This window comes from Thermothielavioides terrestris, chromosome 3 (genome assembly GCF_000226115.1).
Source record: "Thermothielavioides terrestris NRRL 8126 chromosome 3, complete sequence".
Taxonomy (NCBI): Eukaryota; Fungi; Ascomycota; class Sordariomycetes; order Sordariales; family Chaetomiaceae; genus Thermothielavioides; species Thermothielavioides terrestris.
The window spans coordinates 4,278,773-4,305,083 of NC_016459.1; the positions used below are offsets into that span (position 1 = coordinate 4,278,773).

Sequence of the window (26,311 nt, forward strand, 5' to 3'; positions counted from 1 at the left end):
AGATCGTTAAGTAGTTTAAATAAAAGATCAAAGCCCTCTATTTATATAGAATCGATTCTACTTCTAATGAGATTGAGGTTCTTCGGATATATTTTTAGTAGTAGTAGAGTCGCTTATAGGAGAGATACGTTAGCTTCGTTACTAGTCTATATATTAATAGTCGTCCTTTTAGCTATAGTAGACCTATAAGTTCTAGCTATTGCTACTACTATAGTAACTCTAACTATATAGTTTTTAAGTATATAGAGGCTATAAAAGCTATAACTATAGGTCTAATATATTGTAAGGGTATAGACTATTGCCTTAGCGATAGGAGTAAGAAGGGCTATACACTAGCTAAGACGATTACCTTTACAAAGGTAGATGTTGATAGTATATAAGAGGTTAGCAAGATCGGCTAGCTCATTCTTATATATATAGCCTATTGCCTACGATATAATAGCTACCTTGTATACTAAGCTTACTACTATAAGTATAAGCGCCTAAATAGTCGTCTATTTAAGCTAGATATATCCCTAGTGCTAAATAAGTACTACCTCTAGTAGCCTAAGCTATATTACAAGCCTACAACCGTCTAGACGACGATCAATCGTCTTATATACGAAGGGGAGCCTAAGCTTACCTTTATCTTCTATTATATAGCGTCTAATTAGTTGTCGTTTTATATAGTCCTATTAAAGGGAGATTATATCTTAACTTAGAAGGTTGTTCTACGACCTACGCTAAAGGCTAATGAATTCCGCCGACTACCTCTTCCTCTCTTTAACTAGACTAAGGGAGAAGCTAAAGAGGAAGTGGATAAGGAAGCGGAGACTATACTTCAGGGTATATTGCCTACTAAGTGTTAGTTTACTAAGGATAAAAGGGAAGACGACATCTAGATAAGCAGTACTCCTATACCTTTAGCGGAGCCTCCTTATATAACTATCTTTAAAAACCTAGCTATAGCGAATTATATAAAGAAAGAGGAGCTATAGTCTAAGCTACTTACGTCGAAGGTTACTATATTACCTTTATATATAAAGGATATAATCTATACTACAATAAAAGCAAAGACTAGTCTAACCTTTGACGACTTAGTCTATATCTCGCCTAAGTATAAAGACGCTCTAATTGTATATCTATAAAGTATTTCTACTAATATTGAGGTTATTGACTATAAGGGGTCTAGTATTCCTAAGCTTAATGGACTAGCTACTATACTAAAAGATATAAGGGTCTATATATAGGCTCTATATACTAATGTAAATATATTTAGTAGCCTTTGCTCTAGCTAGACTAAGACGGTTCTAGTAATCTTTAAAGTTACTAAGGACGATATATAGGGCATCTATATAGGAAGCCTCTAGGAGCGCTAGATTTATAAGGGTCCGCCTAGAGACGTTGACGATTGTATCTATACCCTACTCTAGAAGTCTATCTCGACGCTTTTAGTCTTAGAGTATATAGAACTTAGCGCAATGATAAGAGTATAGTCGCTTCCTACTCTATATATCTAGTTTAAGAAAGGTTATTATAATAAGTATCTTACCTTAATTAACTCTAGTTTAAAGTACAATTATATCTCGATAAACGTCGTTAAGAAATATATACTATTATACTAGCCTACTAAGGTTGTTTCGAAGGGTCTTTATAGCTTAGCACTGTTCCTTAGAGAGACCTAGGTCACTCTTTACCTAGGCGGAGTCGGTATTAACCTTTACTTCTTTATAACTAAGGATACTACTAGCGGGTATAAAGCAATCTTTAGTATACTATTTATCAAGGATATTGCTTTAACCTTCGATTACTATAATAGCAATCTAATTATTATTAATTTGCTTATAGAAGGAAAGATAGTTTAAACGTATATTATCTCTAAGAAGATTGCCTAGTAGAACTGTTTACTATCTCTAATGTAACTAGCTATTTAAGAACAATTCTAGGGATTGACAAAGAGTCTTAAAAGAATCTTTGACTAAGCAGAGATAGAGGAAGGCGAGACTGCCCTTAGTTTCCTCGATAATAATGTAGGTAAAGTGGTTTTTTATTTCGTTTTATAGAAGTCCTATATACTACTCCTTAGTACTCTTTTTCACGTTGTATATTCTTATTCTTTATCTTCTTCGTCTAGATAGACGAAGGTCGAATTGTTGTCTTATTTAAGAGGGAAGAGGGGGACCTTAGTTGGAAGCCCCTTTTTCAACTAGAGGCTAAGGTAGAGATTTAAGTACAAGGTTAGATATACCTTAAAGACGTTTATACTTTAGAAGAATATAATAAACAAGGTTCAACTAGTCGATTTAGCACTATTAAATAGCTCTATACTAGAGGGAGACCTATTATAGCGAGAAAAGTAGCTTACGAAGGCTAAGGCAAAGATGTAGTTTAAGAAGGAATAGGACGATCTTATAGTCCCTTGTTTCTTAGATCTTAAGCTAGGCTCAAAGCTTACTAAGGAACGCCTTTAAGCAATACTCGCTACTATAGACAGGTTCTTTAATAAGTTAGAAAAGGAGATATTCGCTAAGATCTTATAAAACTAGGAAGCTACGCTTATATAGGATTTTACTGAGTATAGGCGTATCTATAAGGATGTTGTCCTACCCTAGTATATTAAGACTATCTTATATAAAGCCTAGCAGAGCAAGTCTATTCCAATTCCAAAGCTACTAATATAGAAGGTCATTGATCTACTTAGAGAGAGGTAGATATATAGGATTATTAAATATAGCTATATAAGCTATTGCAATAATTAGTTCTTTATTTTTAAGAAGGATAGTAGATTATAGCTTATTAATAATATTTAAAAGGCCAATACTATAACGATCTACGACGCTTTTGTCCTACCTACTATAGAGGAATTTAGTAAAGACTTTAGTAGCTATAAGCTAATGTCTCTTCTAGATCTCTTCTCTAGTTATAACTAGGTCAATCTCGATAAGTAGAGCTATAATTTAACGACTTTTTTAACGTTGATTAGTCTCTTTTATATATATATACTGCTAATAGGGGGTATAAATTCTATTGCCTAGTTCTAGTAGGCTATAACAACGATCTTTGGTAATCTTATCCTAAATGTCTATCGAGTCTACTTAGACAATATTATCGTAAAAGGTCTTTGATTTAATTATAATAGCTATTTAGATAGAGGGGGACATTACAAATTTGTTGTTAAGTATCTTAAGAACATTGATATAGTATTGCTAAACGTAGAGCTAGTAGGTACAACTATCGTTATAGTAAAGTTGAAGTAGATATAGCTAAAAGTAGTCTTACTTAATTATCTTTATATATCTAATAGGCGCCTTCCTAAGGAAGTAAAGGTAATTAAGATAAGGGAGTAGAAGACCTGTTCTAACGTTAAAGAGGTATATACCTTTGTTAAAATAGTTAGATACTACTAGATCTAGATTAAGGGCTTTATAATTATTGTAATTCCTCTTTATACCTTGATAAAGAAGGATACTAAGTAGACTTAGAGGCCTATTAAATAGAAGACGATAGACAAGCTAAAGGAGAAAATCACTATTGCTCTAGTCTTTACAACGCTTGTCTATAGTGATCTATAGTATAGTATAATCTTCCTAGTTTACAACGCTAGTATCCTTAGCTAGGGAGATATACTTAAGTAGATTAGTCCTAATAACAAGAGACACCTATATAGGTTCGAGAGCAGCATTTAGTTAGAGGTAGAGAAGTGGTATAATGTTACAAAGAGGGAGCTAAGGGGGCTGCTCTTCCTTCTAAAGCGTTTTCGCTACTACCTTTTTAGCGTATATTTCACTGTAGAGACTAATGCTCTAGTTCTAGTCTATTAGCTTAATAGTGCTATAAGCGATGTTTTAGGTACTCTTATAATATATTAGATTGCCTAGATCTACCTATTCGACTTCAAGGTCAAGTATATCCTAGGCTTTAAGAACGTTGTAGCCAATGTATTGTCCTATAAGCCGTCTAGGCCCTTTTACTATATAGAGAAGGAGTTGGAGGAGGATATCGACGACTAGGTCGATGTCTAAATTTTTATTAACTATATAGGCAAAGAAACTTTGTATCTAGAAGGGAAACTAGAACCTATTCGCCTTTAGGATAGTTACTCTTAGCGGTCCTAGGACATTGCCTACTTCTTATCAACGATAGAAGCTCTATCTAGCTATAGTCTATACTAGAAGCGACGTTAGCTTAAAAGGGAAGCGTTGAAATACTTTGTTAAAGATTGTTGTCTTTTCCTTTAAAGTATAAATTATATATAGTACTATAGGCACGTTGTTAATATCCCTAAGGAGAGGCGTTTAATCTTCGATTAGTGTTATAATAAGGTTAGCTATTATAGGAGGGAGCTAATGTACTAATGGGTAATAAACCACTACTACTAGCGTAGTATATACAAAGATATAGTGAACTGGATTTAGGCTTATACCCTATATCAAGTGTACAATGCCTAGAGGTTTAAGGAAGTAGTAGGTTAGACAGTGCCCCCGCCTTTTCCTTTTGCTAAATGGTACTTCGACATCTAATATATACTATCTAGCTATAGGGAAAAGAAATGTTTCCTCGTCGAAGCTTATAACGATCTTATAGGATATATTGAGGTTAAGATCTTATTGAACAAGTCCTTCGAGTCCGTTAAGTCCTTTATTTTACAATATATCCTTTGTCGCTAGGGTTATCCTATAGTTATAGTTGTCGATAGAGGCTCTAAGTTTAAGGGCGAAGTTAAGAAGATCCTTTATAAATTAGGTATTAAGAGAGTTATTATCTTGCTATATAATTTATATACGAATGGTGTAAATGAGGCTAGCTATATCCTAATTGCTACCTTGTTTATAAAGATGACTAATAGTATAAGAAAGAGGTAGAGAGAGCTCCTTCTATATATCTTATATATAGATTGTATAACTATTAGAGGCTCTTATAGGATATCTCCCTTCTTTTTTATCTATAATTATAAGCTTATTAGTCTAGTTAAGTTTAATGTTCCTATATAGCGAATTCTTATTTAGGATTCTATCTATATCTAGTTGAAGAGAGAAGATTTTGCGAAGGTCTATACAAAGCTTATTGCCCTCTATACCTATGTCCTCTAGGAAGTAGAGTACAATTATAAGATTGCTACTAAATAAGTTGCTATAGCCTATAAAAAGATAGCTAAACGCTATAATAAGGCCTATAAACGTAAATTTCGTCTTGAAAATACAGTTATATTTATTAGTAATCTCGTCCTTGTCTATAACAATGTACACTAGCTAGATATAAGCTTAGTTTAGAAGCTAGAGTATCGTTGGTTTAGCCTATTCTATATTTAGATAATCAAAGACTAGGACATTTACTTCCTAGAGACTCTAGACGATATACCTATCTAGACGCTATATCTTTTAAACTATATAAAGAAATTCTTTAAGCTAGATAACGTCTAGCTAGAAGCGGATAGACTGATTCTATTCTATTGTAGAGAGGAGCGCTATAACGGTAGGTACTACAACGAGGTTGGCGACGAAGGTCGTAGCGATAGGGAGCGAGATTCTTCAAATATATATAACTTGATGCTTACCAACGATAGCAAAGGGGAATATAGCATCGCTAATAGTACTAGCCTCAACTAGGTAGAAGGGGACTACGCCTATGTCTTTACTAGCCTAGGTAGCTATACTAGTTACCTAAGTAGGCTTCTCTACTATAGCGTTATAGTTCTAGATTACAACGAGGTCCGTAGTATAAGTGATTATAATAATAGGACGTTGAGAGAGGATAGTATAAAGGACGTTACGATTATAGTTGAGGAGAAGGTCCTTGAGGAAGAAACCCCTAATTGTACTATAGTGCTTTAGGCTAGCTAAATTTGCTCAACTATAAAGGGGGTAAGGAAGGAGTAACCTCGTTAGAAGCTTATTGTCGAAATCCTCTATAGAAAGCTACCTAGTTTTTAATACTAGCCCTCTAGATATATAGGGACGTACGTTCTAAAAGGGGGGGAGGGCGTAGAAGCTACTACCTCTAATAGTTTTATTAGCGTTTAGCTATATTTCCTTCCTAATACCTATTGTTATATTAGCCTTCTACTCACTAGTAATATCTCTATTAGCTATATCTCATTTAGTCTTTATCCGTCTACTATCCTTTGCTCGTTTTTAGCCTTTAAGACCTTATTCTTTTTCGCTAGTACCTAAGTTTTCCTCCTAGAGGGTGACCCTACTCTTAGGAGCCTTATAGTCATTTATACCTTTTTCTTTTCACTTCTATCCTCTAGATAGATAATTTCTATTATATAGGACTAAGTTTCTTAGAACTAAAGCTAAGGCTAAGAAAAATCTACGATTAGGGTATATAGTCTTTCAATTTACTATCTATAGGCTAAGCTCCTAGACTATATCCTACCCTCTGCCTATCTCTATCCGTTGTCTCTGTCCTTTAGCGACGTAAGCTCTTGCAATTAGCCTAGTACCACGCTATTTGCTCCTTAATAGTATCCTTTAGTAGGATAAACTACTTTTGGCCTACCTCTTCTAGGTATAGCTTTAGCCTAAGATCGTTCTTTAGATCGTATAGAAGGTAGCCCTATAAGATTAAGTTCTAAGCTAGGTACTTTTAATCGTTCCTATAGATATAAGTCTAAGTATATTTCTTTTCCAATTAAATATAGTTGATATACTTATTAATAAAGAAAGGAGTAAGAGAAGTATAGCTATTAAAGGGCTAAGTTATATAGATATCCCTATCTTTATTAAAAGGAGTTGTTAAACGTTAGTACAATAGTTTATAGCTTTAATAAAGAACTTTATTGCTATAAGAGTATTAGTCTTCCTCTACTTAGAGGGTAAGTATAAAAGGGAAGTATAGCACTTACTTACGACTCTATACCTAGATTAAAAGCGTTAACGTTCAGTTTAGGTATATAGCAAGATGATGTATCTAACGCCTAAGTAGTCTACTATTGTAATGCTCTACGAACATTAGACAAAGAACTAAGGTATTATAGTACTATTCGATTATATTAACTAGCTTATTATCGATATAAACTAATTGCTATATTCTATACTAATTTTACTAATTGCTTAGCAGGACCTACTAGATATATAGTAATCTAATGTTTAGTTGATAGATCTTAATTATACTATAGATAGCCTTATATTCAACTAAGATTATAGTATATTTGTTAGTATAGCGCTTATCTTTTAGTATTAGCGGATCCCTTATCTTACTTTAGACTACCTAGATATACTTCTAGGCTATAAAGATCGTTGTTTTTAGTACTAGTAAGAGATTGATCTAGCAGTTTATAATTTTATATAATAGTAGCCTCTAGTCGCTTACTTTATTAGTGATTTCCTACAATGTATTGTAGGTATACTAGCTACTTAGCATTATAGTTTCTAGGTTGTAAATTTATATATAGGAGCTATATACGAATTCGAAAGGGAAGTAGAAGACCTAACTAAGAACCCGATTCGCTTAGAGAGAGGAGGGCATTAGAATAAAGTGGCGGGAAGGTTAGAGGAAGAAAATAGTTCTAGGATAGTAAGGAGGAGAGGAAAGCCTTAAGAATTTAGAGGGCGAATGTTTATTTCTAGCTAATTAGTAGGCGCTATAAGCCTTATTCGTTTTCTTTTGCCTAGTTTAGGAAAGAGCTAAGTAGCCCTCCTACCTTTGAAGGCTTGCCTACTCCTTTTTCTTAATCCTCTTGCTAGTTCTCTTACGATCGACTATTTCTTCTACTTCGCCTACTATGCTTTGGATTTTCTTACAATCGCTTCAATTGGTCTAGATCTTTCTGCCTAGAGAGCGACTTTTCTATTAAGCTAAATTTTTATATACTATTATAAGTATTGCTATAGGTTGTTGTAGGATTCCTAATTTCGTAGGGCCTATATAATCTTAGGCTAATGTAACCGCTACTCTAGGATAAAAGCAGTTGCTTAGAGAGCTTAAGTTTTATATACTACTAGGTTTATAGAGGCTTATAGAAGATAGCAATTAAGCGAGGTATTACACCTCTTTTATAGGGTAAAAGCTAGACTTAAAGATGCTAAGTTACCCTAGGGAGACTAGTCCTAAGCTTTTTCTATTTCTATAGACTTTGAAGAAGTACCTATAAGATATAATCAACTGGCGGCCCAACTGGATTTAGAGCCCTCAGCTTAGTACAAACCCTAAGATCGTAAGCTACTTGTTCCTAGGCTAGCTAGAGGGAAGGTATATAATAGATCGGTTTTTCGAAGTTAGTTTTATAGATATAGGTGTTTCGCTCTTCGATATAGAAGGTATACTGCTCGCTAAGGAATAGCTAGAGAGCTAAATAATCCTAGACGTTATATAGTTTTTCTTTTATCCTTATAAGGACTATCTCTAGTTCTACCTATAGCCTATCTTAGATATTAGTCCTATACTAAAGGAGTTTTACTAATTTAACTAGAAGGTTATTATTAACTGTTGTCGTTTCTAGGTCTTCCTTTACTTCGTCGACGGAAGGCATTAGGCCATTATAATCTTCGACTAAGTCGTAGGCTAGCTTTACTACTTTGACTCTATACTTAAGAGTATAGAGATATATGTTAACATCTTGTTAAAGGTCTAGATTACTTTTTAATCTATCTATAGGTTCCTTTAGTCGTAGCTATATAAGGAGGTTATTGTTCACTACCTTTAGTAAAGTTTAGAATAGGAATATAGATAGTTCGCCTTTAAGTTTATATAGGCCTTTCTTTAAAAGCTTTAGCCCCACCTTCTAAATAGATAGATATAGTTTAGGCTACCCTAGCTTTAGCTATATTAGGGAGATAGCAAGATAATTATATAGCAGTGTATATTGCACTTGTAGTTAGGAGCTTATAAGAATGCTCTTAGCACCTTCAAGGATTGCCTACTCTACGCTAAGGGAATCTCTTTGTTACAATAGAATAAAGGGAAGATGTATAAGCTCCCTCTAGACCTATTGTCTTCGACCTAAGAACCTACGTAGCCTATACTCTTAGAGTACAACGAAGATAAGATAATCAAAGTCCTTTAAGCCAACGACGTATTTATATCTAATATCCTCGAATTTAATAACTTGCCTACGTATCTCTATAACTACTTCAGTAATATAGAACTTAGGATTCTAGCTATATACTCAGTAGCGTTTAAGGAAGTTCAACTCCCTAACTAGAGCGAGAAAGGAGTAATCGCTATTACCTAAATTATCTTTACGCCCTAGTCAAAGAAGGATATAGTATATTAGGTATATTACTATAGGGTTGTAGGACTTCTACTAGACAGATAGTTTAGTAGTATACTACCTTTATAAGACCTTGTAGACGACCTTAGACAATAGCTATAGGGTATATTTCTAGCACCTAGTACTGTTCTACCCCTCTAACTAGAGGACTAGCCAGTTGCTTTAAGTCTATTAGTAGTACTTATAAAGGATCTTAACAATATATCGACCTAGTAGGATATTAAAGCTAAGATTATAGAGATTGCTATACTATAAGCGACTACGATATAAAGGCTTATCGATGCCCCTATAAATAAGATAGACTAGGAGCACCTCCTTAGGAGTAAGCTAGTTAAGAACTTTAGGGCATTGGTATAAGCAGCCTTTAAGAAGATAGTACTTGATCCCTACCTTTAGGAAAAGGAGACACTTATCTATATACTTATAAGGAGGCTAGACTACCTTAAGATGCCTTATACTCTAGTATAGAAGTATCTTTAGGTATAAGGATTATCTATATTATTTAGCTAAACGTCACCCTTAGTATAGCACTATAGTAAACGCCTTTATAAGGAGCCTACGAAGCCTAGACGTCTGCTTTGCCTACTACTATACGACTTATACAACTGTACCTTCGCCTATAAATATAAGTATCTAATATAGTAGCAAGGCTAGGACATATATATTAAGGAGGTAGAGAAGTATAAGAGATAGTGTAATTAACTACTATAGCTAGCTAGACCTTCGTAAGCTAAGAGAGTTGTATATAGAGAGTAACTTAAGGGGTAGCGACAATAAGAGGCGTATATCAAAGAGCTTTTAAGGTGTAAGCTTGCCTATAGGAGTGTATAGCAAGCTTAAAAGGGAAGTGTAGATTAGAGTAATAGACTACTTAGATATAGGGGACCTAGTTTTTCTATTTTTCTATTTATCTTAGAGCGTTATATCCGTTGCTAGAGGAGGTCTAACCCTCTAGTTATATATATTTAAGTGGGCTAAGCCTATCTTCTTTATTATTAAATAAGATATTAAGTAATTGTCAATATACGTTCATTGACACTACGTTGATAGTTCTCCTTCTTCTAGGAAGGCTATTGAGCCTCTCCTTTTATTGTCCTACCTCTGCCTAGACAATAGGCATTTAAGCTATTAAGCTCTGATCGTATTCTCATTGTCTTCTGTCTTTTCTATTACATCCTACTAGACGTACCTAAGCTATATGTCTTCCTCTTAGGAGATATCCTTCCTATTACTCGATACGTACTATCTTTATCTGTCCAAAGGAGCACTATATTCCTCTAGGAGCTATCTTACGCGCCTAGTCCTAGGTGTGGTGGGGTAGGTTGGTGTAGAGGTTTTGCACCATTTCACTAGCTACGTCTAATCAATGAACGATAGGCCCAATAGGCAGAGACGCTCTCTCTATTCAACTTCGAGCTAAAGTACTAGCTAGGATCCTAGGCCTTATACTTTAATATACTCTCTTAGTATAAATAGGACGAGCCTAAAGATAGCTAGTATATCGCCTAGCTACTCCCTCTAATTAAAGTATACTAGACTAACATATAGGAGGAAGCTAGGTTATCTATAGGAGAGACGCTCTTCAAGGATAAGTAGCTCGCTGCCCTATAGGATAAAGGTATTGTCGAAGATAAGTACTACGCTTACTAGCTTTAAGCCGTTTATAATAGAGCCTAGAAGTTTCTAAAGGAGGCGAATATAGTATAGACCTAGATTATAGACTACTCCCTTAATATATAAAGTATACTCTAGTTCTATAGCTATCTCTAGCTCCCTATATAGGAGCCTTTAACTACTACGATTATCTAGCAGATCTATAACTTAGCTATATTGAGATACCTAAGGTATAATAGGCTATTTAAAATACTTTAGAGAGATTATTACTAGGACCTTATATCGTCTAATATAAAGTAGTTTATTAGGAACTATAATCAGTGCTACTAAAGCAAGATCTCTTAATAGCTACGTTAAAGGCTTTTATAATCTTCGCCTATCCTTAATCGCTTTTAGAAATAGATCTCTATTAACTTTATAACCAACCTCTCTATAAAGGATAAGGGAGCGCCTAGCTACTTTATAGTAATTACCAACTACCTCTTTAAATATATATAGCTTAAAGCGATATACTTAATAGAAGTAGAAGAGTATACCCTTCAGTTCTATAACGTATAGTAGCACTTCTATAGGTTCTTAACTTAAATTATAACTAACTGTAGGTTAGACTAGCTAAGTAGGTTCTAGACTATACTATATAAAGCGATAGGGGTAGAGTAGCTTCTATCAACGTTTTATTATCTCTAGATAGATAGAGGGATAAAGTAGATTAATTAAAAGGTATAGACGATCCTCTAGATCTTTATTTCCTTTATATAGTACAACTAGCTTAAATATCTCCTAGCCTACTGGTTTATATTTAATAATAGGAACTTATCTATAACTAGAGTAAGTTTGAACTACCTTCTCTACAAGTTTAATATAAGTCCTATACAACTTATTACAATCCTAATAGCGCCTATAGCCTCCTTAGAAGGCTATACTACTAGGTTCCTCTACTATCTAAAGAAGGGAATAGAGTAGACCTAAGTGGCTATTGCATATATATAGTAGTAGTAGTAGGTAAATATAAACTACTCCTATTGTCTAGCTAAGTAGTTCTAAGTTAGGGATAAGGTATAGCTCTCCCTATATAATATAAAGACGAACCACCCTAGTAAGAAGCTCGACTAGCTAAATGCCAAGTATAAGGTAGTTGTAGTATCTACCCCCCTAACGATAACGCTCGACATATTAAACGGCCTATACCCAACCTTCTATATTAACCTAGTTAAGCAAGTAGCCTCCGACCTACTCCCTTTATAGAAAGTTATAGATAAGCAACTAGACTCTATATAGGTTATATAAGAGGAGGGTATTCCCTAGTAAAAGTATAGGGTAGAGACGATCCTTAAAGCTTAGAATATAAAGGGGAGGGGGAACAACTACGATATATATATCAAATAGGTAGGTTATAACAAACCAACGTAGGAGCCCTTAGAGAACGTCTTAGATACTACTACGTTTAACGAGTTTAAATAGGAATAGAGAGATATATAGTACAATAATAGGCTAATGTCGAACTAGAGAAGGAAGAGGAAACGTTATATTTATATATAAACTACCCTATAAAGACTAACAACTTAGACAAATATAACTACCTAGGTATAGGGAAACTATAATACGCTTAAATCTAGTTATTTTCCTAAAACTAAATAGAATATAGCTATATATAAAAAGATAATAAGACGTACAACTAGCGCTACCTACTCTAGCTCTATAATAGGTCCTATATCTAGTAAGTCCTCCTCCTTATCTTTAAATAGGTATATAGGCAGAGTAGGTATATATAAAAGCAGAATAGGTATATAAGGGGTATAGAGCAAAGGCAATATATACGCTTGACAGATATATAAAATGTTTTCTATAGAGGAGGACAAGTGTCGTCTATAGTACAGGTCGTAAAGAGATATATATATATAGGGTAAATAACAGGGGCGGGACCCCTAAGGGGTATAGATAGGCAAAGGGGAGGTAAGTATAATAATATACTCTGTAAGGCGTAAATTCATCTTAAGGACAGTTACTTAAGACTATACTATAGTATAAATAGCCTTTATAATATACTGATTCTCCTACTAGGAGGAATTAAGATATTATACTATATACTTAACAAGGCGACTATAGTACTATATAGCGAGATTGTCCTAAGGGGCCTAGTATAGAACTAGGGCTTCTCGCTAGCTTGGGGTCGAAGGTGTAGGGGAGGTGACTAGGGGCGCGTTGGAGGCAAAGGCGAAGCGTACTAGAGATTAGTATATAAAGGCTATACCAATCGCGCTACAAAAGCTATATATAAAGGCGATAAACAACGCTTTTAAGATAGTATAGTAGGCTAGCTTAGTTTCAGTTTTCTTATAAGTAGGCTCTATAATAGCTTTATTATTAATATAGAATTTAATTAGATACTTTAAGCTAGTATATAGAGAGAGGTTAGTTACCTAGAGTACTAAATCCTAGCGATATTTAATATACAACTTAGTATACTTTATATAGCTCTCTCTATATCCTTAGATATATTTAACGAAGTTACTATATATAAGCTACTCAACGTAGTTTAGGCAGATATCCCCTTCCTCTTTAGGAAAGGCATTATCCTTGTTGTCTAAGTCGCCTTTAACAATATAGCCGCTAATAGCGTAGTAAAAGGAGTTATTACGATTATTACAGTTCTATCTAAGATACTATTAGCTTCTAGCCTAGAGCTAAAGTAAGCCTAATAAGGGATAATATACGTTGTAGTCCTAGTTGTCGTCTTCTCTAGGACGACGTCCCTCTCTATTACTACTAAGCAAAGTAATTATAGCCAATATTTTAAAGAGTATAAACAAGGACAAAGCAAATAAGTTTCAAGAATATATTGCTATTATAAAGAGAATAGAAAGCTACTATAGAGGTCGGAGTAAGTAGATAAAATGTATATAGGACATATATATAAAGAAAGCGGTAGAAAGCTAAGTATATATAAGGAGAAAGAGTTATAAGAACGAACTAGGTATATAGCAGGTCCTTATTAGGTTTATATCAAAGTTAAAGTAGTAGCGTCGTAGATATAGAATAGTCGTATAAAGAAATAACGAATATTATTAATAGAGTGTAGAACAAACGTACAACGAAAATAGTATAGGCGATATAGGCATTGCTATATATAAGAAGGTTGAGAAATAGGTATAAGATAGAGACGAAGTAGGAAGAGCCAACGTATAGAGAGGATAGAGGATAGGAATATAAAGGAGGGATAGGGGTATACAGTAGAAGTAAGAAGAAAACGTAGGGTACAAAGTTTATAGAGAAGGAGGGGGTTTTAATAGTATAAGGGGGGGCTAGGTTATATATAATCAGTAGGTATACCTAGTATAATATAGTTGCGATATACAAATATATAAAGTAGGGAAGAGCTAATTAGCGATTTACTAAGGCAATATAAATAAACAACTTGAGTTTAGGTAGTAGGACGACTATAAGTGGTAAAGCCTCAGTAGGCAACTATACTAGGCTACCCCAATAATAAGGTAGGCGCTATACAACCGAGTAGTAGGTACTAGTGTATATTATAACTAGCGCTATACTAGACCTGAACTACGCTTAATATAGCGTTATATATACTCCAATTCAACTGCCTAACAAGGTAGGGGAGGTATATTATAGGCTAGACTATACCTAGGCTAGGTATATAGGGCTATACCTAGGATCTATAGCGGCCCTAGGACGGACCTATAGCAGGCCCACCTCGCGCCTAGAATAACATCGGTCCAAACCCACTTCGCGAGCCCTTAAAAAACTCTGCGCGTAGGGACCGCAGCCTGTACTTCTCCTTTTTCCTTCCTTAAGGTAGTTGAATAGAACATTGTACGCTTATCTGTAGACGCTATAAGGCTAGCACGTTACAAGCACTTAGCTTTCGATCCTTTGCTTAACTACGGCGCTCTAAATCGAGCACCGTCTAAAAACGTAGCACTCGTTTACAACTGACTGCTAACTAAATAAATAAACCAAGCCCACTCTCAAAATCGCTCCTCGCTATATGCAATAAAACAGTGCCTACTTTACCTATCGCTCCTTCTTGCAGTTGCTTATCTGCCTATGGCTTCTGCGCACCCTGCTAACCGCTCCCACAGCTACGCACCCTGCCTGCGGCATCCACAGTTGCGCAACCTGCCTGTGGCTCCCAGAGGTATTGCAAGGTGAAGGTAGCTAAAATGTCTTTAATTGCATAGAGCGAGGGGCGATTCTTAAGGTTGCAGCGGGGCCTGCTGGTTGCTGTGGCGATCGATTGGTTGGCAGTTAACGTCGCCCACTACCTTCCCAAACACACCAGGATCTCAAACACCGGACCGATTCCAGCTGCTCTCAGCTGGCGAAATTCTCTTGGCAAAATTTCGTAGACCGTTTCGGGCCGGTGTTTGAGATCCTGGTGTGTTCGGGAAGGTAGTGGGCGACGTTAGTTGCAAACGGATTTGGTTCGTGGACAGTGCTTCGTTTAGAGCGCCGTACCCAACCGGTTTCTCTTCTTCCAACCACCTTCCAGCCCGACTCTCGTCCCCCACCTTCTCCCTCTTGTGCGCACATGAAGAGAATCATCTGTGGCCGCAACCATGACCACTACTGCCACCGATGCCGCAAATAGGTTTGCCCAGGAAGTCGCTCGTCTTCGAGCCGAATACCAGGCGAAGCGACAGAAGTCCAACGCCTTCCCTCCTGCAGGACGTCCCATTCTGGACATGGAGCTCGTTCCAGGCGATAAACCAGCCGTAGGGATCTGGTACGAAGACGGCACGCAACTGGGCCAATACGTTCGCCTCTTTGATATACCAGGAACCCTGTCTGGCGATATCCTTCGCCTTGAGCGCCCCCTCCCGGCGGTGGACGGTCATTACGAAATTGAAGGAGACGTTATTCGCAATCTCGACGAATGCCCAGACTACCCAATAGAACCCGAAGACGACTTCGAGGATGTGTCCGACCTCATTGCCAAGCTGCCGCGCATTGATGTCGACCCCTCCAAGCATTTCCTTAAGAAAGGGAAATACAGAAGCGAGATTGAGAACCTCCTCAAGTGCCAGGGAGGCTCATGCCCCGGCACTGTTCTTTCTCCGCATCTTGTCCGTCTCCTCGGCACTTCCGCCGATGGACAGCTGGTCTTCGAGAAGCTGTCAACTCGCGGATCAATTCTGGGGCGCTTCCACTCCCTCGAGACCTACAAGCGCTGGATTCTCCACATCATCGACGCCCTCTCCTGCCTTCACTCCCTCGGCATCGTCCACCGGGATCTCCGGATCGACAACTGCCTCTTCACCCCGGACGGTAGCCGCCTCGTGGTCTGCGACCTTGAGAGCCGCTGGGGGCAGCGCGCCGCCCCGGAGATTGCCTTCGACGGGGGGGTGGACAACTCGGGATGGACGACCCGGTCCGACATCTACGACATTGGAAACTGCATCAAGTGCATGGTGTACGCCAACGCGCCCATCACGAACCAAGTCGAGTGGCCCGTGCCTGAACCACTCCAAGCTGTCGTCGAAGCTTGCATGCGCAAATCGCCTGACGACCGGCCGACACTGCTCGAGCTGCGGAAGATGGTGGAGGCAATTCGCGTTGACGGCTGTTGACCAAACACTCTATGTATTTTTTCTAGGTCCCAGTTTTGTTGTTGCATTTGGAAGTGAGAGAGAGTTACGGGTAATTGACGGCTCACCGCGGATCAGAGGTTCGATCATTGCTTTCCTTGCTTTCGGACTCTAGGGACAGAGGTATCGCTAGTTATTCGCCCATCAATCCTACAGCCAGAGGGAAAGGCGCTTTGGATGGCCACTGCCTGTCCCAGTCAACAACAACCCCCTTCCCCCACAGACCACAGACACGCCTCAACTCAGCGTATTTCTAACCATCGTTTTCAGCGCGCCGTCCACATACGACGGACTCCGCCACGCACTCCAGTCGTGGTTCAGCAGGCCCCAGCCCTCCTCGTAGTCCTGAATCCCCGACCGGATGTAGTAGCTGCCCGCCAGCACCCAGATCAGCCACCCGGCCTTCTGCGCCGGCAGGAAGCTGGCCAAGCAGCTGGCGTACACGCCCCTCCAGGTGCTGGCGTCCATCTGGAACCCAAACTCAGTCATCATGACGGGGAAGACATTAATCCCGCTCCCGCCCTGCAGGGCCTGGAAGCCGTCCCGGAGCAGGTTGCTCTGCAGGCTGGCGCAGCTGCCGATGCTGTTCTCGTAGTTGTGCAGCTCGAGCACGAGCTTGTCGGCGTAACCCGGGAAGTCGGCGCGGCTGAAGACGGCGGAGCCCGGCGTCAGCGCCGTGCCCTGCACCACGGGCGTCAGGAACGTGTCGAACGACAGGCCCGACAGGAAGATCAGCGGCGCCGGGTTCGCCGCGTGCACGGCTGCGGCACCTTGCCGCATGTACTCGTACCAGCTCTGCCAGTTGTACGACGACCGGTCGAGCGCCGCGTTGTTGGTCGGCTCGCGCGGCTCGTTGCGCAGGCCCATCGACGTCAGCGCCGGCCAGGATTTGCCCTGGGTTTTGTTATTCGGCGGGTTAGTATGGGATTGCAACAGGAAAGTTGAATAAGAAGCGGTCACGCACGTGGTTCGCCATGTAGGCCAGCCCGCGGGTCCAGTTGGCCACGGAGAAGTAGGTGTCCCCCCACCAGCTGTTGCCGTCGGTGCTGGAGCAGCACCACATGGCCTTGGAGACGTGGTTGTCGAGGTGGAGGTAGATCTGCTGCTTGGCGAGCTCGGCGGCGACGGCGTCGAAGACCTGCAGCCGCGTGGTGGTCGCGCTGAACTGCGGGTTCTTGGCCAGCACCTGGTTGAGCACGCGCGTGCCGTTGGCCTGGCCGAGCGCCTGCACGAACGCCTTCTGGATGGTGATGTCGTTGCCGCCGTTGGCGTAGATCTCGTCGACCATCTGGATCGCGAAGGTCAGGCGCACCGCGTTCATGCCGAGGCTCTTGATCTTTTGCACGATGCTCTCGATGGACTGGTACTGCAGGCCCTCGGGAATCATGACGTCGGCGTGTCCCGGCCAGTTCGCGCCGGCGTACGTCACGTTCTTGCCGGAGGCGTCGAGGATCCAACGGCCGGAGGTGACGAAGGGGCCGTTGGGCCAGTCCGCGCGCCTGGACAGTTCATCCTGCGCGAAGGGTGAAGAATTTGGGGCAGCAGCACTGAGGCTGGCCAGTGACAACAGCGCGAGTACGGGCTTCATGGTGGCCGCGACGCTGTTTTCCAACCCTGGAGTAGACCGTCGGACGAGTTGTTTCACGGAGTCTTGGGCATGATTTGGAAAGACGTCTCTCCCGTGGTTATGTACTGTTATGGATTGCTTCTGTCCCGCTTTACCGTGTGAGGGCGAGAACGGGAGTCGGCTGAATTTGGAAAGTCACCTTCTCTATGCCAGGTACCATGTCATGTTATAGTGTTAATTAAGACCCGAGAGGGGTGAGCCACCGGAGGCTATTCGCCCGGCCGTGGATGTAACCCAGCGTCGGGGGCTCGCAGACAATGTGATGCTATCTCGCCGGGTTTTATACCGACAAGAAGTGTTTCTCCAAAAGCATGAGCTGCTCAAAATTTGCTGCCGGAGTTGGCTCGTCGTTAGAGCTCTCAGTTTATAAGCCAGAGGTTCGATGTGCCGGCACGCTGTTGATAAGATTCAGGGGTCAGATCGCCACCGAGTTGTAGACGACGCACACCCTACGCTTGCGTGTCGAGCCTCGAGGCCGCGGACTGTCCACCGCCATGGGCGATGACGTCCCTTTGACGAGTCTCATAGTTGCGACTTCGATGGGCTGAAACATGGCAGCAATCCTCATTCGAGCGGCTCCAACGTCCCATAACATATGCCCCTGCCTCAATCCGTCATCGTCCGCTTTCGTTTGCATGGGGCTCGGGGTTTGAATGCCGGAGGCAGGTGTCGTTCCTGGTTACATTCCGCGGCGGTGTGCCGAGTAGAGCCGGACACGGCTCAAGATTCTCCGCGAATCGAGCTTCCCTTCAGTTCAACCATTCGAGTGGTTGCACTGCCCATGTTCCCGAAGGATGCATCCGCTCACTGCTCACTACGCTGCTTACATTGGGAAAGACCAAGGTGTTCAGCTATACGCGATACACTCGCAATGCATCATAGACGGGCAAACTTCGCTGCAGAGGAAAGTCCACACAACCTCCTCGAACACCCCCTTACCCACAAACATCCCCGACCCCGCCGACAGCGCGGCTAACCGGGCCACCACGCCGCCCGTCACAGCTCCCTCCTCCGAAATTCGACCATCGGCCCGTCCTTCCAACTCGTAAACGTATCGATGAGCTGGAACTCGCCGACCTTCTCGCGGCCCCACTCCGCGCCGGGCGTGCCCTCGCCCGGGTCCGCGACGCCGACGGCGCGGCGCACGTCGTACAGGAACAGCACGCGCGCGAGCGTGATGCTCATCTCGACGTACGCCAGGCCCTTGCCGATGCAGCCGCGCGGGCCGATCGAGAAGGGGCAGAAGGCGCTCTGCGCCAGCGCGACCTGCTCCTCGGTGGTAATGGTGCCGTTGGCGCCGTCGGCGCCTGCCACCTTGGCGCCGACGATCCACCGCTCGGGCCGGTACGCGAACGGGTCCGGGTAGTAGGCCGGGTGGTGGTGGATGGCGTAGTGCGGGGTACCCACGACGGTGCCGGCCGGGATGGCGTGGCCGTCGATGGTGATGCCGCCGGGCAGCACCTCGCGCGGCAGCAGGCCGCCGACCGAGGGCGACAGGCGCATGGCCTCGTCGATGCAGGCGCGCAGGTAGGTGCACGAGGTGAGCTGCGCGCCCTGGTAGATCTCTTCGAGGCGGGAGAACTTGCCGCGCACCTCGGCGGTCGCCTTGGCGAGGGCGGCCGGGTGGCGCACGAGGTAGAAGAGCGTGGCCGCCATGGCCGTCGACGTGGTGTCCGAGCCGGCGATGATGCTACGCAGAGGCAGGGTTAGAAGGGGCGTGGAGGCGGGAAAAAGTACCGGGGGCGGTGTGCTACTCACAGCAGGTTCGATTCTCCCCAGAGCTCCGGAGTGGTGAAGCCCTGGCCTGTTTCGGGATCGCGCGCCTTGAGCAGATGGTAGAAGAAGTCACGCCGATCGGTCTCGTCGCCGAGCGCAGTCCGCTCGGCCAGCTGCTGTCGGCTGTACGCCATGTACCTGGCTCGCCCGGCGGCGATATTGTGGAAGAGGATCTTGTCGAGGCTGAGCTTGTTGATGATGGGCATGGTTCCGCACTGCGGCTGTCAGTGGCCTGGCGAACGGCAACCCCGCCACTGCAGGCTCACGTACCAGGAGATGCCGCTTGGCGGCCACGCCGACCAGGTCAATGGCATATCGGTTGTCCGGACGGTCGAGCATGTGGAAGGCCTTTCCGAAGCAGAGATCTCCCAGGATGTCCATGGCCAGCCAGTTGAACCAGTCCGACATGTTCTTTGGCGAGCTCCACCCCTTGTTCTCGGGGATGATCCTACCATACTCACCGATGGCGTCGCAGAAGGTCCGGATATTCGCCAGGATGTACCGCTCGACCTCCTTGATGGCGCCGTCGGAGAAGGCGTGCGAGAGCACTCGGCGCTTCCGCGCGTGGAGTTCCTTGTCGCGGGCGTTGTGGGTGTTCGGGGCCGGGTGGACGAAGGCATCGTAAAACTCGGCCTTGCGCACATTGGCGCGGAAGCCGTAGATGTCCTTCAGGGCCGTGTTGGAGTTGATGGAGAGCGAGTTGGGCCCGAAGCGCACAAACTTGCCGTACCTCTCATGCATGCGCCAGAATTCCAGGTGGCGGTCGCCTCGCCAGGCGTAATAGAGCATGTACGCGTCGGTGAGTTTGGCGAGGAACGGCCCTGGGTACTTGGCCAGCGGGTGGAAGAAGAGTCGGTAGACGACGAGACATGTTGTCTATGGCAGACCTGGTGAGCGGGCGCCTCTTTCTCCAGTTCCTGCCCGTCCCGCGGCCGCACTTACGTAGAGGAAGATGGCTGCTCCGAGCAACCCCAGCCAGAGCTGGAGGTGAGCGGCGGTGAAGGCCATGGCAAGCGGCGTGATCAGAGTCCAAGATGGCAACGCAACTCGGCAGTGAACCTCGAAGGTTGCGGAAGGGCGGGCATCCTTCTTTGTTTTTGTAACAAGCCTCGGTCCTGATTACGCAACGGGCAGATGGCAGGTCAGAGGTCGACAGCAACCCCTCCACCGTTAGGTCAGCAATTGCCGTGCTCTGCCATTCATGTCCACCGAATACACCTGCTGTTATTGGGCAATGACCCAAATCCCGAAGCTTCCTTCTTGCGAGTGCTTGGACAACCTCGGGTTTCCGCGGCATAAGGGGGGAGGCACTGCCCCTTATCGGCTTATCGCTGGACTCGCCGGCCACATGATGATGTCCACATTCTTGTTTTGGAATACACCGCAGCGGCTCTGCATGCCAATGATGCCCATGGATGGAACCGTGGAAGGCTCCAAGGCTCCATTGACCAGGCAGGCATTGTGCGGAATGCGAGCGGAAAATCGGAGTTCGGCCCCGATGACAAGCGGTCCTGCCACTGTCGCCGCGATCCCCCAGATTCCATCAGTGAGCAGCCGCGGGGTATGGACCGGAGCGAACAAGACACTCGAGTCCACACGAGGAGAACCGCTTCATCTGGCGATTGCATTGCGGGTGACCAGCTTCGCGCACGCGAACGCCGAGCGGAGCAGGCGAGACCTCGGATCTCAGAGCGCAAAGGTCGCTACAAGGCCCCTACTCGGAAGCTGATGTGGAATACTGACGTGGGATTTAGTCACACCCGTCAAAAACTTAACCTCGTTTGTAGTGTAGCTCAGTTGTTGTTTGATCAAGTTTGATCAATGGCTCCAGTCTGCTCGAGTTGCGCTTCCCATCCAACCTTTTTTTGGATGGACGTCAATGTGCAGCAAGGTCTTGTGAGCAAGGTTCGGCATGCAACGGTGTTCTTGCTGTTGGTCCGTGCGCAGGCTCGGCAGGTGGGTCGGCGGTTCCCACTGTCCTCAACCCAATGCTGTGGCGCGGCAGTGTGGAGGACCCCTGCGGCGAGGCTGAAAGGCTGAAGAAAAGCCAAGGATACCGTTAACGATAACTCGTTGTCGCAACGCGCCGATGGCGCATCAACTGCAAGAACCTATTCCGTTTACCGCACTATACCTGGATGCTGGATGGCTCGTTCCTGACAGCTGCCTCCCGTAATAAAGCAACGATGACGGTTTGCCGATTCTACCAGCAAGGCTACTGCCGATACGGAAGTACGAAGGTTGCCTTTGTTTTCTTTCCTCTCCGTTCCCCGTCCGCGACTTCAACTCGCCAGCAGACCAAGAGCAGCCTGCCTGTCATGCCCGCGACACAAAAGCCGTGGCCTGCATCGCTGCCAACACCTGCCAACACCTCTACGCCGACACGTCTTGCTGACCGCCAGTGTTAGATGCCTGCAAGTTCGAACACCCTCCCAAAGGAGGGCAGCAAAACTACAATCGCTTCGGCGTCTTCGGTGGGCAAACCGGTCCAGCCACGAGCGGGCGAGCAGCAGGTATGGCCCGCGTGCTAGAGACGTCGCCGATTTTGTCTGACTAGCTCCCCGCCGTAGACTCGCCGCCATACCCCGGTCTGACCGCCGACGCTATCCAGCGAGATCTAACGAGCGAGCTGCCACAATGGATTCTGTCGTGCTACGGCCCGGGAAGGGATGCGCCCGAGCAGCTCTGGGGGGGCTATCCGCGCGAGCAAAGTTTTGAGGAGATAAGGCTGCATTACATGATGGGGGCCATGGCTGGGAACCCCAACGGGGCCGTGGGTTGACGCGCTTGCCCGAGCTGCCATGCCAGGCGCTGACCGCTCTGCAGCTCAACGACATCCAGACGCTGTACCAGAACGCTATGGACCAGATCCAGCACACCGTCAACAACATCCCAGCGGCGATACAGTTCATTCTGGACGCGGAAAAGAGACATCCGAACCGCATCGACGTGTGTAAGGGCTCAACCGGGCAGGCCGCTGCTGGCGGCGCGTTTGGAACCACGGCGAATGCTTTCCAACCGGCGGCTCCCCCGAGAAATCCGTTTGGCGCACCCGCCACCCCCACATCCTCGGTCGGCAGCGCCTTTGGACAGCCCTCGGCTTTGGGTCAGAAGCCCAGTCCGTTTGGCGCGCCGGCGACTGGCTTCGGTCAAGCCGCTCAGCCGGCTTTCGGGCAGCCGTCGACATTAGGAGGGACGCCAGCTTTTGGGCAAACAAGCGCATTAGGGGTGAAGCCCAATCCATTTGGGGCGCCAGCCCTGACTCAGCCGACACAACCGGCGGGCGGATCGGGATTTGGCCAGCCGGCATTCGGGCAGCCGGCAACTTTGGGGGCAAAGCCAAACCCATTTGGAGCTCCAGCTAGCGGAGGAGGCTCGTTTGGTGTGACGCAACCAGTCCCGCCGAACAATCCCTTCGGCCAGCCAGCGCAGCCGCAGGCGCAAAACGCTCCCTCCCTGTTCGGCCAGCCAGCCACTGCTCAACCTGCGAACAACCCATTCGGCCAGCCGTCGACAACAAGTCCCTTTGGCCAACCAGCACCAGCCGCAGCGAAGCCCTTTGGCCAGCCGCAACAGGCGCCAGCAACCCAGCCCTTCGGCGGCCCCGCGACGACCGCCGCCGCCCCCCCCGCGCTCAACGCCTTCGCGCAACCAGCACCAACAACAACAACCTCCACCGCCACCGCCGCTGCATCCGCAGCCGCCAGCGCCGGCCAGGCCGCCAACCCCTACGGCCCCGGCGCCACGCGCCAGCACCCGGACCCGTCGACCTACAGCACCCGCGACGCCGACGGCCGGCTGCGCACGTTCAAGGGCCGGCCGGTGACGTACGAGACGCCGCGCAACGGCGGCAAGCCGGTGCCCGTGCTGCGCAACTTCGACGGCAGCGCCGTGCGCATCTGGATGCCCAACGGCCCGCCGCCGTACACGGCCGACTCCGAGGCCGAGCCGGCCCAGTACGAGGACGAGGCCGTCAAGGAGCAGTGGCGGTACTTTGTGGAGACGGGCCGGTTCAAGGACGGCGTCATGCCTGAGGTGCCGCCTAAGAGGGAGTTTTGTTTGTGGGATTTTTAGCTATATGTAGGTTGTATGGGGGAGCATGTCGCTGGGAAAGATCGATGGGATTTGGCGATCGCGCATGGATGCAACGCGCGAGTGTGGCAGGTTATATCATGGAGGTAGAGCATGGCCGAGGCGTTGGGGTGTGCTTTGTTTGACCCAGGGGATGCTATGGACAGGCTCTCCGCCACTTCTACGGAGGTATATTATATGGGTGATGACGGCCTGGACGGTTATATCCTGACACGTCTGCCAAGTCCCGGCTTAACCCGCAAATCCGCCCCGCGCCATCTTCCTCGCCCGCTGGTCGCGCCGGTTATGGTTCGCGCGGCTCCCTTTATTCGCCTCCTTCCTCCGTCTCGCCAGGTCCGAATCCGCAGGCGGTCCCGCTCCCGCGCCGCCTCTCCCCCTTCCACCCCTCCCCCTACCTCGGCCCCTCCCATATGCACCGCCTCTCGCGGCCTGCCCTGCCCCAGCCCCAGCGCCCTCGCCCTCACCCTCCCCCTCCTCGTCATCAGCCCCCGCCCGCCAAGCGGTCCTCCCCAGCTCCTCCTGCTCGCCACTCCACTCGCCGTACCTCGCCTGCAACCGCCTCTTCAGCGCCGGGTTCCGCGCCAGCATCACGGCCCACCCCTCGACCGCCTCGTCCGTCATGCCGGTCTCGGCGCGCAGCGCGGCCCGCTCGGCGCGCCGCCGCGCCTCCGCGCCGCGCGCGAACAGCCCCGGGTCCGCCGCCCACGCCCGGAACAGCACCGCCTCCGTCCCCTCCGGCAGCAGCGCCTCCTCGGCCGCCGGCGCGTCGACCACGGCCCCGCCCACGTCCGCTGCGTCGTACGTGTCGTCCCGCTCGTCGTCGTCTGCGTCGAACGCCGCTAGTGCCGATAGGATCGCTGCCTTGCTGGGTGCCGCTGCGCGGTCGGCAAGCAGCGTGTCTGCGTCGCCGGGCCGCTTGCCGATGTGGAGCCGCGAGGTGGGGGCCGTGAGCAGGTCGAGGTCGTCTGCGTCGACGTCGGCGTCGGCGTGGGAGGGGAGTAAGGGTGGGGTTGGGCGCGGGGCGAGGGAGGAGCGGCGGATGGTCGGTTTGGTTGTTGTTGTGGTGCTGGTGGTGAGGTCCTCGCTGCGGTCGGCGAATTGCAGGTGTGGAGGGAGTGAGTCGTCGAGAAGGCGGGCGATGACCTCCTCGGGATTATTATCGTATTCGTCGAGAAGCTTGGCAATGAAGCCTGAGCCGAGGTCTGGGAAGAGCTCTTGGACTTGGGAGATGTGGCTCATGAGGTGAATGTGCAGCTCCTGCTGGGCTTGTGCCTCGTCGTACTCGGCGAGGCCCTTGCCCTTGTCGATTTTGCGCCTGATTAACCGCTTAGGCTTGGGCATTGTGCCGCCGGGCTTCTTGAAGCTTCCCAGCTCCGCAAGGACGGATTTGGTCCGGCTGGAGGAACTGTTGGATTCCTCCAGTTTGCGCTGCAACCGCTGAAGCAGAGGTGTGGAGGTCACAAGCTCGGCGACAAGAGAGTCATTAACGTTGAGGGGCCCGGCCCTGTGCATGTCTGCGGCAGCTTTAAGCGAGTAAAGCTGGTCGGTGAGAGTGGACATCTTTTGGCCCTCGGCCAGGCCCATCAGACCCAGGTAGGTTGTCGCTATCAGCGCTTTTCTCAGGGGAGGGTTCATAATCTTGTAGCAACTGATGAGGCCGTCAACAAAGTCGCTGCCGGCGAAGAAGAACTCAGCAACCGAGGGAGCAACGCGAAGCAGGTCGTTTACCCTCTCCAGACGGTCCTCGATCCCCTTGAGATCGCCCCCATCGAGACCGGCATCAAGGTTCTTGACAAGAAACCTTTTAAGAGCAGCCAAGGACGAATCCAAATACCCCTTTGAAGCTGGGGAGAGGCTGTTCAAGAGGGTCTCAGCCTTCTTCTTCCCGTACACACGGCTCAGGTCGCCCAGGAACTCCCACTGTGCCAGTTCATGGGGAGGTGAGGACGACTGCAGTAGACGGGTGACAAGAGCCAGGGCATCTTTCAACAACCTCTTTGCCGACGAAGAAGAGCCGAGAACGCCGAGGCCTCCTAGAGCAACCTCCCGGAGTAAAGTGGTGAGAAAGGCTCGGAGACTGTCGTCCTTGACTGAGACCGTCAAGAAATCCGCCTCGGACAGCGACAGGTGGCTGTCGATAAGAGCCACCCAGGCATTGAGACAGCCGACCCACTCGTCCGGCAGCAGCTGGTCCCTCCAGGCTGCAACAGGGAACAGCGCGAAGGCTGGCAGTGTTGATGAAGCCATCCGTTGAATCCAGGCGCAGGGGGGTAGGGGTGCTAAGGTGCTAACAGCTGGCTCAATTTGGAAAGGAGCTTGCAGAAGGCGCCAGCTGCTTTTTGGACGAAAAAGGAGGCAAAATAGAGTGGAGAGGAACGGAGGGATAAAGCATGAATTAAGCAAGAC

The 26,311-nt window shown here is 46.3% G+C and overlaps 6 protein-coding genes across 6 annotated transcripts; 3 read left to right on the forward strand and 3 right to left on the reverse strand.

The window, feature by feature from the left end:
• Positions 1-4,532: 4,532 nt before the first annotated feature.
• THITE_2049536 (uncharacterized protein) lies at positions 4,533-4,841 on the forward strand (the record flags this gene model as incomplete). Its single annotated transcript, XM_003654725.1, has 2 exons — positions 4,533-4,638; positions 4,660-4,841. Coding segments are annotated over 2 exons (288 nt in total), but the record flags the coding sequence as incomplete, so codon positions are not given.
• Positions 4,842-15,185: 10,344 nt separating this feature from the next.
• On the forward strand, positions 15,186-16,671 carry THITE_2117975 (uncharacterized protein). Its single transcript, XM_003654726.1, has one exon. The coding sequence runs from the start codon at positions 15,382-15,384 to the stop codon at positions 16,390-16,392; it is 1,011 nt and encodes a 336-aa protein (XP_003654774.1). The 5' UTR covers positions 15,186-15,381; the 3' UTR covers positions 16,393-16,671.
• Positions 16,648-17,998, reverse strand: THITE_2145591 (glycoside hydrolase family 5 protein; the record flags this gene model as incomplete). The annotated part of the gene is made up of 2 exons (XM_003654727.1): positions 16,648-17,304; positions 17,375-17,998. The coding sequence occupies 2 exons, from the start codon at positions 17,996-17,998 to the stop codon at positions 16,648-16,650; spliced, it is 1,281 nt and encodes a 426-aa protein (XP_003654775.1).
• Positions 17,999-19,023: 1,025 nt separating this feature from the next.
• On the reverse strand, positions 19,024-21,086 carry THITE_2117977 (uncharacterized protein). Its single transcript, XM_003654728.1, has 4 exons — positions 20,756-21,086; positions 20,084-20,689; positions 19,796-20,028; positions 19,024-19,727 (listed from the first exon to the last, which is right to left on the reverse strand). The coding sequence occupies exons 1-4, from the start codon at positions 20,819-20,821 to the stop codon at positions 19,034-19,036; spliced, it is 1,599 nt and encodes a 532-aa protein (XP_003654776.1). The 5' UTR covers positions 20,822-21,086; the 3' UTR covers positions 19,024-19,033.
• A 726-nt stretch (positions 21,087-21,812) lies between these two features.
• Positions 21,813-24,012, forward strand: THITE_2117979 (uncharacterized protein). Its single transcript, XM_003654729.1, has 4 exons — positions 21,813-22,045; positions 22,222-22,326; positions 22,384-22,586; positions 22,640-24,012. The coding sequence occupies exons 1-4, from the start codon at positions 22,000-22,002 to the stop codon at positions 23,885-23,887; spliced, it is 1,602 nt and encodes a 533-aa protein (XP_003654777.1). The 5' UTR covers positions 21,813-21,999; the 3' UTR covers positions 23,888-24,012.
• Positions 24,013-26,251, reverse strand: THITE_2117982 (uncharacterized protein). Its single transcript, XM_003654730.1, has one exon. The coding sequence runs from the start codon at positions 26,150-26,152 to the stop codon at positions 24,137-24,139; it is 2,016 nt and encodes a 671-aa protein (XP_003654778.1). The 5' UTR covers positions 26,153-26,251; the 3' UTR covers positions 24,013-24,136.
• Positions 26,252-26,311: the final 60 nt, after the last annotated feature.